A 12,513-nucleotide genomic window follows, 5' to 3' on the forward strand; every position below is an offset into this window, starting at 1 on the left:
AAAAAGTTGAAATTAACATGATCTACTTTTAATTGTTATATTGACTCTATCGAAGTTTTGCCGTTAAGTCTGAGAGAATATATCTTGAAGAATAAAACAGCGTAAGTATGTATACCTTTAGATTGCGAGTAGACTGCAGTAACAGCTGCGTAGGATAGTTTTTGTAAGATGATGCTGCAATCGGAAGATTACCTTTCGTTTTCAACAAGAAGACCGCTAGAAATGCTATAATTCCATGGACCTTGAAACTACTTAGAATATTGCCTATTCTCGTCGACAAAACGATGGAAAAATAAAGAGTTCGTAAATGTAACGAAATATAAAACCGATGGAAGAATTGAAATTACCAGATATAATAAAAATATAATATACAGTGGTTATCGAACGATAACAAAAGACTGCAAGTTTATTTAAAAAAAAAATATACACATCGAAAGACAGGAATCTAATAATTGTGGTGGATTAGGCACTCAAAATTTATTAAACAACAAAACGTTGCGATTTCATAATACAAATTCTAATAACTTTCAACAAATGTAAAGAATACAATATGACCGAAAAGAAATTCATTTTTAATTCTGGGGAACGCTAGTCGACGATGGATGTTTTATTTGCATCGTCGATGTCAAAATAAATTGAGCCACAAATTGAAATACAACGTGAAAAGCAACGAGAAGTAGCGACGTTAGGGATAATCGATATATCGAAGAGATAATACTTATGTACATTTAATGCGATGTTTTTGAAAGTTTCCCAATTTTTGCGAACATTTCTGTTCGTTGAATTATTAAACGTTAAACGATAGAAACTTTTGTCGGAATTTTATCGAATTTCGCATAGTAATTAAACGAGTTTTCCATTTCTCGTTGCCTTCCGTAATATCTGTAAATTTCACTACAGAAAAATCAATCAAACGACACGTTGAAGATAAAACAACGTTTCTGCTCCGTTCGTAAAATTCCCCTAGGCAAAACGCAGTTTCAATTGGCGCACAAACCACATTGATATTACCACATTAGGGAGAGTGAATGAATCGAAGCTATTGATTTTGGCTATCCGTTCAATCGTTCGACTCGCATAAAAATAATTACTTATATGTATCTCATCTATAGTTAATTACATGATTATACTTCTTTTCTAAACACTCAGATTTTTACTGCTTCAAATATAAATACAACTACATTATATACAAGGCGTCTCAGAAATCTCTAATCGATTTTCTGTCTTTGTGAATTATTCGCAGATTAAGAAATCGTTGAATAAACTAAACGAGATAACTAAAATCGAAATGCAAAATATAATAATTTTATTTGTTGAGATTAGACTTAATTCAAATGATACAATAATAATGGTATAATAGTAAGGAACGATTTTTATACAACGATTACTTGTAAAATTAAACGTTTAAACATTAAACGATACGATACAGTATTAAAATAGGGGATAAAATACTCTATATCCACGTGAGTGGATTTATTTCTTACATTGAGACACCTGGTATAATCACAATGATACAACAACTATTTAATTATTGATACCACCTTAATAAATATTTCTTTCCTCTCGGCAAGAATAACGTTCACATCGTGAAGTAGTAAATACTTGTCATTACAAAAACTGAAGTTCAGGTGGAAGTTAAATATCGCGAAAGTTTGAATTCATATTGGCCCAACAGTGAGTTTTCTCTTTAGAAAAAGCTGCCCGAAATAGTGACGATATTACAATCTTATTTCAATAGTACAATCCTTAAGGAATATATATAAGACGCAATTTTAATTCGATCGTATATCGTCAATTGTCCTTTTAAACGACAAGTATAACAGTTTCTTATCTTCTTTTGTAGCTAACCATAGTTAATTACATTTTTGTTTCTTTTTTTTCTTTTTCTTCTTCTTTTCTTTTTCTTACCTATCTTCAATTGCCGTAGTATTATCATCGTAGTATTGCCACGGTACTGGACACGAAAGTTATGGTATCATCAATTCGAATAGTCATTAGATACAATACCGACAGCGCTTAAGGAAAACAATACAACTCATCGAAAAAACGATTTTATTCGTTATCGTTATTTTACGACACTGCCATGCAACTTGCTGGTTAAGTCTGGTTTGTCTTTTAAACGAGGCAGTATAATCGGCATGAGAAAAAGAATAGTCATGCAATTAGTCACGAGATTCGTAGACATTTTGTTCAACACCGCTCCAATATTGCTAAAAACGTTAACAAACGTATTTAAAAAAGATGGAGCATCTAAAAATGCTAGAAAGGGAATGTAAACGTCGTTTATCGTTATCAAGAAACGTATTCGATATGGAATCATTTACGTAATTGAGTAACAATTTAATTTAATACTGGGGGTGGGTGGGGGGGGGCAATACAAAGTTACTATCAGAAAAAAAATTCATATTCGCAATCTTCATTTAAATCATACAGATGCCTTAAATATATATCTATCTGTTTTAAATTATTTCAAATATTCATATCAACAACACCGAGAAACTGGGTAAGGAACAATTTGATTTACAAAATATCATTTAATCGTTTTCTGTACAAAACAATATCAAAAAATAAATTATTTAAAAAATGACTTGGTAACGTTTTTCATTACTGATAAAAGTAGAACAATTGCTCTCATTGCTTCTTTCGATAGTCCACGTACCAATCGAATAATATTTTTTAAATTGCTTGAAACATTGCTTTCCCAATTTCTCTGATACGCTTAAATAACCATATGACGTAATATAATAGCAATAACGCGATATCACAACATAAAAAAAACATAATCAACGAAACTTAACGAAATAACTTCGATATCTCATTAACGTATTTCTTTCTCGGAGGAAATTGAAACGAATTTATCGTATAAACTGAAAAACAGGTGCATAACACGCCATGGTGGCGTATCGGTAAGCCTCCAGTATTTTCTTGTAAGATTAAGACTAATGCGCAACGTATTGCGAATCGAGCATCCTCCTATAATATAAGATAGTACGGCAATGATAGAATGGAATCAAGAATTAATTCGATTTCCAACAGAATGGTAATATCTTTTGTTCTTTTGTTCGATATAGGTCTTGTCGTTAACAGTAGTACGGTCGTATTCGCGATTTTCTATGAACACGTTATATTAACACAGTAAAATATATGTGCATGTAACTACTTAAGAATTATTACAGAGCCGCTATTCTTTATCCGTTTACAATTACATATATATGTAAAATGTATACATATACACGTGTACATACACACGGTGTTCTGAAAACGGCAATACAAATGATAAATATAAAACACTTCGCCTCGAGATTGAAAAAACCTATTAAACTTTCCCGTTTTTTCTTTTTCTCTTCCGTCCACGATAAAATAATGTAAGCGCAGCTGTAAAAAAATTCGCGCGAACCATTAAACGATTAATTATCTCAAGCACGTTCTTAAATCTGAGACACGAATAACAAAGTTGCGTGCACCTTTTAAAAATTTTAATCGCAACCTACTCGAAAAACTGAAACCTGTATCACTATGGAAAAGATTACTCTTCTACCAGATTTATCTCCAGTTTACAGCGGCGAATAATTTTATATTTCCCGCTTGTACCGCTCGATTTTCGGCACATCTTAAATTTAATATGTGTGTATACATATATATATATATATATATATATACATATACATATATATATACATATATATAGATACATATTAAATTTATATATATGCATTTATATTTATATATAATTCAATGGATGGTAAGTGTCCATCTTTCTTTTTCCCTTCTACCTCTCACTATCGCTGTTCATTCCTGTTCTTTTGCACTCTTTCTTTATTTTTCGGTTTCAAATGTGTCATCCAAGGGCAGTAACCCGGTTTTTCATTTCTTTTAAATATTTTCTTCTTTGTCGCTTACGCCATTGATTTTTAGGTGTAAGACTTATAAGTGGTCAACAATAAGAAGCACAGTTTTAACAAGTAACGTTTTGTTGTCTTGCGCGTACACATTCACGCATTCCTTCTATTTTTTTTTCTTTTTTTTTTTTTTTTCTTTTTGTCACAGTCATACACGTATACACACATACGTATTCGCACACGCGTACATTCTCTTCCTTGTTCTCCTTTCTCTCTTTATATTTTTCCTGTTTACCCACTTTTCTATTCCCCTCTCGTTTACTCATCTCCCCTCTCTCTCTCTTTCATCCACTAGTTATGTTACTATGAAAACTTACTCTATCGACATTGCTCTATCATTGAAAGTTTCCTCGCAGAGCTTCTGTCTTCTGTTTTCCTATTGTTTTCTTGCGTTGTGTCTAAAAAGATAATACAAAGCATAGAATTAATTTTACACTGTTAAAGATAAAGAAGAAGATTCAACGATACAACAGTTATATAGATATTAACGAAATAAAAATCAATTATATGAATTTAATATTCTTCAACCTTTAAACCGTGAACGCTTTTACTGTTTACGGGTAACTGTAAACACGGGTCTTTCATGAACGATGCATTTTTTAGTAAACGATACTTGTGAAAAAAAATTCCACGAAATTCGTATAACATGTATGGACGTTGTAAATTAAGCTTATCATAAAAAATGTTGTCAAAAATAACATTTTTTAGGTCAGTGTGTATGAAGCGGCGGTCAGTGTAGGTCAGTGTAGGGGGCGGGGTGTTAAAACTTAACTCGGTCGAAATAACCCGGGGCATGAAATACACGCCTTTATAATTTAAAGGTTAAAAATTAATGCTCTGTCATAAAACCTATGAATCGGCCCCGTTATTTCTCATTAGCACGAATGAAATTCATTATTAACTGGTTATTTAGAACTGGTTATTTAGATCGATTTTATATCTTCCGATTATTATTCGATAATATTTCGATATCGAATGTAGAATGTTTTCGTAAATGCAGATTAATAGAAATTTTGCTTTACCAATAGTGATAAACTATGTTTGAGAGGGTTAGTAAGCCGGTGCTCGAAAATCGGGCATCCGTTGTTGCTGTTGTTGTTGCTGCTGTTGCTGTTGACCGAATGGTGGTTCTTGATAACCAGCATCAGTCGCATCAGGATAACTTGTATATCCCGTGCCACCAACAGGATCCGCTTCGTAACTCGGTGCGAATGCAGCATCGGTACCTTGCTTGAATCTTTGGAAGGCAAACCAGGCACAGGCAGCCTTCTCAAGTTCCAAGGAAAATATATTAAATTAAAAACAGATAATAACGCTATAAGGAAACGAATAATAATAGTAAAGCGAATCTTTGTATAAAGTAAAAAGAAAATTAATCGAACGCATGCTCGAACGAGATAATTGATATTTTGAAACTGATTACATACATTCATCTATAAACTGAATACAATAAAAGTATTTGACGAATGTACCCAGGTGAAAATGGAGAAGAAGGAGAAAGCGATAGCGCTTTGAACGTTGTTCACTCCGTAATTATTTTCCGGCGTTTCCGATTTGTTCCAAGCATTGGTTAAGTAACAGAATCCGACGAAGTAAAGGAATGCCCAAAAGCCAGAAAACCTAAGCATTAAAACACATTAAAGCGACTTAATTATTACGATACATCGGGTAGGAATATTTTCCATCGAAGCGCTGAAAAATTGTCAATTCTATAATAGATCGATAGAGAAATTGGCATTTCGTTCTAGACTGCGGATGTTCGTCGTGCAAATTTATATTTTTGTGAATGCAATTACAGAAGTGCAACTTGATAGTTTAGTAAGTAACCTATTAGTTTGAATTTCCTGAGAAATCGACTATTATTATTATTATTATTATTATTATTATTATTATTATTATTATTATTATTATTAATTAATTAATTAAATTTATACAGTGAATATTCGGTATGGATAATTTGAAAAGAAATAGAATTACTTCAGGGCAAATAGAATAAGAAATATACCCTAAATCGAGCAGGACGAAATGCTTCCTGGTCTTAACAGAAGACATCTGTTCGAAAAGATATTCGCCAGCAAGGAATCCAATGCTGGCGAGGAAGGCGAGGACTCCAATTCCTATCCCGTAATTACAAGCATTGTGGTCTCCGTTGTAAAGACAAACGTCTTTTCCGTCTGGCTTTTCTATGTATCCCTTGTTGCTTATGCATCCGAACACGATTATCGCGAAGAGCTAAAAGATTAAACGATTAAAAGATTAAAAGATTAAATTGCTTAAATTTTATAAACGAAGCTTCAAATTAATTGTTCTCTTTAATTAATTAGCTTTCCATTAACTTTCTTAATTCGGCGATACTATATTAAGTTCGTCGGATAAACGCTAGAAGAACTATGTTAATATAGTTTAAAATAATTCAAACAATTCGAAGTAATAAATGAAATGGTTAAAACGATCAAAAGGATACGATTCATTGGATCGTGTTAGGTTTTTGCACAGAGACAGTGAAATACTGGATATCTTGATCGGTATTACCGCTTACGATCATTTGTGTCATTTGTTTACGTGACTAATTGGTGTGAATCGTTCGAATCAATTTTTGGAACTATACACACACACACACACACACACACACGAAAATATCAATAGACTTACTAATATCAGCCTATCTTTAACTTAGTTCTTTCATACCAACTACTTACAGCGAAAACTATAGATTCGTTGCTTTTAGCAAGCTAATCATCCAAAACTCATACATAAATTTATTTTACAAATAACGTGCGAAATATTACAAAGATAGGTAAACAATTATAAGTTCCAACATAGAAATTAGATGCCATATTTAATTAAACGCATAAGTTTGTTGGAACACTTTCCTTCTGCGTTGAAACTAAAATATCCGTTCTCAAACTAGATTTCCGTTTGATTCTCCATGAAATATTTGTTTTTTTTCCCTACACGCGTCTATTTATATAAAATCGAATCTAGTTTCGACGTGGTCCAGATCCGTCTTGAGATGCAAGTGGGTTAGACGAAGGTCACAGTTCTGAGAACGAAGAAAACAATTGAGAGTAAAGAATGAATTAGCAGATAGAATAATCCAATAATTATTTGTTTAAGAGAAATAAAAATGTTTAATGTAAGATTGAAAGAAAATTAAAAGAGGAAATAAACAAAGTACATTACTTTACAGCAGGGATTGATAGTCGTAGGAATAGAATCTACAGCTATTACGATATCTCTGATTAAAAAGTAATTGTCGATTTTCCAACTTAATTTCCTTGAAAAATATACACCACCTAATACAGATAATTAAGATAGTTAAGATTGCACTAGAGGTTTTTGATAATTTAATAGGTTTTGGTAGTTTAATCGTTGATATCAATAAGAATCTCGTAAGAGCAAGATAATTATCATTACGAATACATTTCAATTTACGTTAATATCCAAGATTTATTAATGTCAAAGAATTCGCTATTTGTAAAGGGGTAATTTGTTTCTACATCTACATCTTTGTAAGAAGATATAGAGCTGTATAAAATTACATTTGCACTCTTTAAGCATCAAAATTTACAATTTTCTTACCGTTCTCGTATGAATCACACAGGTTCAACAGATTATTATATCTTGATTAATCGATATATCAATATCTTGATTAAGAATAGAATAATATCATAAAATTACTTCTCTCAAAAATGTCTAGAAAATGCAAATGTATACTTTTCTTAACTACTACGTAGATGGTAGGTCGTTTCTTCTCAGATGACTGTACGTATGGTAAAGAAAAGTACCAAGGTACAAAAGTTAATGTTCGTTTTAGAAAATCAGTTTGCAAGATGTTTAAAATTCCGAATAGGTCGTACGTTTCACCGAAGATACATTAGATATCAATTGTAAACACTTTCGGACGTATGACATACAGGTAATAACATTAGATCATTCGGAGACACGAAAACTCTAACACTACGCAATTAGTTACTGACAATTTACAGTCACGATAAATTCATACAGACTGTATATGTATATGGACGTAGCACAACACCACGGCCATTACGCCATCTCCAGATTCAATTTCTCTTGATTTCTTTTTACGAGCTTCACCTTAAGGATAAAGTCTACTCGAGAATCCGTTTACTTCTGCGGAAAACTTTTAAAACAGCCAGTTAAATTACATCGCTCGAATATAAACAGCGGCCGTTGATAACTAATTCTGTTATGCAAGATACGAAATAACAATTCACAAAGTGCTCGCCATGTACGCAAAGATGGATGGAATATTCCAACATCCTTAATAACGCGGACGACTCATCAAAAATTTGAGATATTGATTTCCTTCACATTGTATATTGTACTCTGCTGTCTCTTTACGTAGTATCGTTTCCGAAGAATCGATCTATGTATGAAAGGATATGCAATTTCATGGGAAAGAAGCGTGTATTTGTATTTCGTAGACATTTCTGAAAATGTTTAAGTCACAACATAATATACCATTACTATTTCACTCTCTTCTATTTCTAACCAAACTCGAAATATGATCCGACCCAATTTCGCCACCCATCCCCTATTCTGTGGTAATTAAAATCTTATTAAAATTGTACGCGCCACGCCATTCTATTTCGAAATTCGCCCCAAAACTGACCCGGGCTACTTTCCTGTGTTTTAGTTAACCCCGTTAGTTAACGACTTTTCCGTCAGTCTCGAGCCATATTTATATTTAATTATATTTTCTTAACGACAGAAAATATCTCCAGTTTAAACAAAATATGAAATTTTATTATTGCCATATAGAATTCCTATCAATTTTGTATTAGAAATTTCCCCCAAACATTACAAATCCTTTTTTGTTCGCTAAAATAACAACTAGATTAAGATATCAAAATTAGAGGACTGCAACGGGGTTACCTACAATACTGGTTGCATACGTATGACAATTTTTTCCCACTTTGGTTATCCCTATCAGGCTATCCCCACTATTTCATTCTTGAAATTGACTGAGAGTTCACGCAGCGAGCTTCAAATGTCTCATATCTATAAGTACTCGTTGCTCGTGCCGTATATTGCCATCCCACTCGCACTCATTGCATCGTTTCCTCGACTTCACAGGACACCTACCTAGCTAGCCAGAAAAACATTCTCAAGTATGGCCCTAGACTCCTTGCCATTAAGCTTCAATTATCGTATTTCATTTTTCGATACCTCGAATCACTTTTAAAAATCGTCTATATCACTTTCACCATACCGCACCTAATCAAATTTCTCTCACTTACTTGAAACATTTTTCATTAAAGATTCGTCCATTTATCGTTCGACTTTTTATCGCGAAAATTTTTACATAAAATATGTTTGAAAAATCAATAGAAAATTATACGAGATCCTTCTATTATGGGGTGTATCGCTGGAATTTCCGAAAAATCAATAGAACCCCATCGTATGAAACTGGTGGGGGTGGTTCACCCTTTAAAATCAATGTTCGTCGCGTAAAATCGACAATATCGTTTAATACGTAATGACGTTAGTACAGAGCAATCGTTATTAGACGTTCGAACAGAGAACTTACCAGACATACGGCTCTTAAAATGACTTGAGGCCTTTGGATAAAGGCAATAGGGTCGAAAGGGGCTCCTGCCTTTCCTCCACCGTACGCTCCACCGTCCATCTTATTACGACTGAGCTGAAATTTGAAAGCTCGAAGCTAATGGAAGCGCGCATGCGCCGAGAGACACTACTCTTTTCTATCCCCACCACCCAATTTTTTAGGGTGTATCCTTTCACAAGGGCGCTTCGGGTGGATGGAACGTAAATTAATCGAGAATTCGACCCTTCTCGATTCACACACCAGTCGCCATTCGTGTTTCTATTCGATCGTACGTTCCTTTCTTTAATTTCATTAACCTGAATTTACGTTGATAGGGATATTGGCGCGATTAAACCAATGTTATCAGTCTCTTTACCGTCATTGATACTAAATCAAGTTTTAAATTGTTTATTATTGCAATGAAAAATCAAATTTATAACGATCTATAATAAATCATGTACTTAATGTAGCAGTGATATTCATTTCATTTTATTTATCATTCTTTGTAATCCATTTAAAAATGTGGTGTCAGACGAGTGTTTTACATGTTTTCGATAAATTCATCTTTCGTTCGACTCAATTTTTGCTCTATCTATATTTTAAATTGTTTGTCATTTTTTTTTATCATTATTATTTTATTATTACTTTATCATATATTTATCACAATGTAGTTTGAAATTTTATTATAACTTATATTATATATAAAATTATAACAATAAAATTATAAAAATAACAAAGAACGCTGATTATTCTAGAACCAAGAATTTATTAACATCTATAATATGTTTATAATACCTTTCTCAAAAATTCTGACAAAAATCAAACAAATTGAAACTTTGTATAAAAAATAAATTTTATATAAAATATTATATCTTATTGATTTTTATACTTAGTACTTACATCCACATATATATTTAAGTTATATACATCTTAGATAATAGAATAGCGTTATTAATCCTAATGCACCCATAGCGATGCAAACGTGACGAACGTTAATACGTTTTGGTTTTATCTTTAACTGTAAAAGATAATGAAAATTGAAATATTTAATGTTACGTAAATACCATGAAACAACAAAGTGACATTGTATTGTGTAATTTCATTGGAAAATTTTTCAGGGCTTACCCTTAAAATCAATTCGTCAAGTTCAGAAAGGTTCTTATTTACTTCTTCTAACTCTGTCAGTGTTGCAGCAACAGCGATAGGTAATACCTTAGAAGCACTCAAACACTTGTCGGGATCAATAAAAATATTAATTCTTTCCTTAACGAGCCTCAATCGACAATAAGCCATAAATGCTTGTATCAAACAGAACTGCTGCTCTCCATCTTTGATTATTTCAAGAAAATGTTCCATCCTACAAAAAACAATGAATTCTTGATAAAACTACTCGTTAAATTATGTATCTCTATACAAGAGAAAAGTCTTTTAGAACAATTTTAACAAAATAATATTCAACCTGTCCTCGACATTTGTTATTACGATGTTGGATCTTCTTTTCTTAACGTTTAAACAATTTTTTAACTCTTCAGCCTTTTTAGGATCAGTGCCTAAAATATTAAAAATTTCTAGATTAGATAAGAAATATATCTCTACTCTAAATAAGTGTAAATTACAACGATGAAATTTTTATCGCTAAAGGCAAATGAAATGTTTTCACTCGAATTTCACTTTATTATTTAACGTTATTAATATATTAAGAACATTTCAATTTACCTAACATTATTAACTCTTGTACAGTAAGCTCGTGTAATACATCCGTTGATATATTTCTTTTTTTGCATTCTACTATTAATTCAGATGCACCCAAACCACGCAACAAAGTTGCTGTTTGTTTAGTAAAACCAAAGGGATCAAAATAATTACTCATTGTTTCTTATAATGCTAAAAATTAAAATCTTATTTTTTTATATTGATATAAATCAATTTTTCTAACTCTTTAATCGTCCTCCATAAATTTAAATGTAGAATAATAACATTCCAATTTAATCTTCAAAAGACACCGACGTTTTCAAATTCTACTTACTTTATAAGTTCCTAATCACATTCAATTAATATTATACTCTTTTGTACAACAAAATTATTGATATATACGGTTTCACCACTGAAACCTCGTGTTAACCTAAATTTAATATTTTAACGATTCCGCAGTAACGAACTTTGATGACGATATTAATACACTAAATTTTTCTGTCCCGTTCTAGTCGCATCATTCATTACGCTTGTTTAAACAGTTTTATAATAATCTCTTATCGTATAATAGGTTAAGTTTGAAAGTGTTCATAAATCTATCAATCTTTTATAGACAAATTTTATTCTGTAAACTTACATACATTCTAAATAAATACACACACGCGCGATATATATTTAAATGTATACTTAAACGTAACGTATACTAAGATTACAATTTTATAACTTAGATATCCATGCATTAAATTGAATCTGATAAGATATATATGCAACTTCATTTTAATCAGTTGAAATACAATGGAAAATATGTAAATCAGATACTTGTTAACGTACACTTGATCATGTGCTCGATCATGTGTTTAATTATAATAATAGTTCTGGATATTACTCAAATGTTGAATATGTAAATATATTTTCTTTCCCCGCAAATGATTTAACGTAAATTATTGATTTTATATCAACATTAGTATTTATTATTTATATTACATTAATGTTCAGTATACGTATACGTTCAGTATATGTTCAATATTCAGCACGTGTGCATATAGACAATATATTTACAATTGAATGTATCTTCGATTTGTTAGAAAAGGTGATATTCTAATTCGAAATTACTGGTATTACTGTTCTGTATTGGCACATATCTTTATTTTACAATGAATAATGAATATCATATGAATATGAATCTCCATAGTACCAACTTTTTTTATTCGCGTGAAAATTTTTTATTAAATCGTACGAAAAATATACTCATGTCTAACTTATTAATATGTAAATATGATAAATACATACCACGGTGTACCAATAGTCTTTTCAGCCATTATAATTTATATCTAAATAAGGTAAGAAAAA

General features: G+C 31.6%; 1 protein-coding gene and 1 long non-coding RNA gene across 2 annotated transcripts; both read right to left on the bottom strand.

Annotated features, from left to right (window-relative positions):
* Positions 1-462: 462 nt before the first annotated feature.
* Positions 463-11,913, bottom strand: Syngr (synaptogyrin). The gene is made up of 9 exons (XM_069125201.1): positions 11,498-11,913; positions 11,188-11,355; positions 10,931-11,021; positions 10,597-10,828; positions 9,454-9,567; positions 5,905-6,131; positions 5,372-5,519; positions 4,922-5,165; positions 463-4,297 (listed from the first exon to the last, which is right to left on the bottom strand). Exons 2-8 carry the CDS (start codon positions 11,339-11,341, stop codon positions 4,950-4,952), a joined length of 1,182 nt encoding a protein of 393 aa, XP_068981302.1. The 5' UTR covers positions 11,342-11,355; positions 11,498-11,913; the 3' UTR covers positions 463-4,297; positions 4,922-4,949.
* On the bottom strand, positions 6,855-7,476 carry LOC138185881 (uncharacterized). Its single transcript, XR_011174737.1, has 2 exons — positions 7,335-7,476; positions 6,855-6,942 (listed from the first exon to the last, which is right to left on the bottom strand). It is a non-coding gene; the product is annotated as an uncharacterized LOC138185881 (long non-coding RNA).
* Positions 11,914-12,513: the final 600 nt, after the last annotated feature.

Source organism: Bombus flavifrons, chromosome 13 (genome assembly GCF_040668555.2).
Source record: "Bombus flavifrons isolate JBK064 chromosome 13, iyBomFlav1_principal, whole genome shotgun sequence".
Lineage (NCBI taxonomy): Eukaryota > Metazoa > Arthropoda > Insecta > Hymenoptera > Apidae > Bombus > Bombus flavifrons.

Bases quoted from the DNA above. Each gene is read 5' to 3' on its own strand.
- Syngr (XM_069125201.1), bottom strand. From the start codon at position 11,341: ATGAGTAATTATTTTGATCCCTTTGGTTTTACTAAACAAACAGCAACT. The intron at 11,022-11,187 runs GTAAATTGAAAT...TTAATATTTTAG, and splicing joins ACAAGAGTTAATAATGTTAG to GCACTGATCCTAAAAAGGCT. The intron at 9,568-10,596 runs GTAAGCCCTGAA...TTCAAATTTCAG, and splicing joins TTGACGAATTGATTTTAAGG to CTCAGTCGTAATAAGATGGA.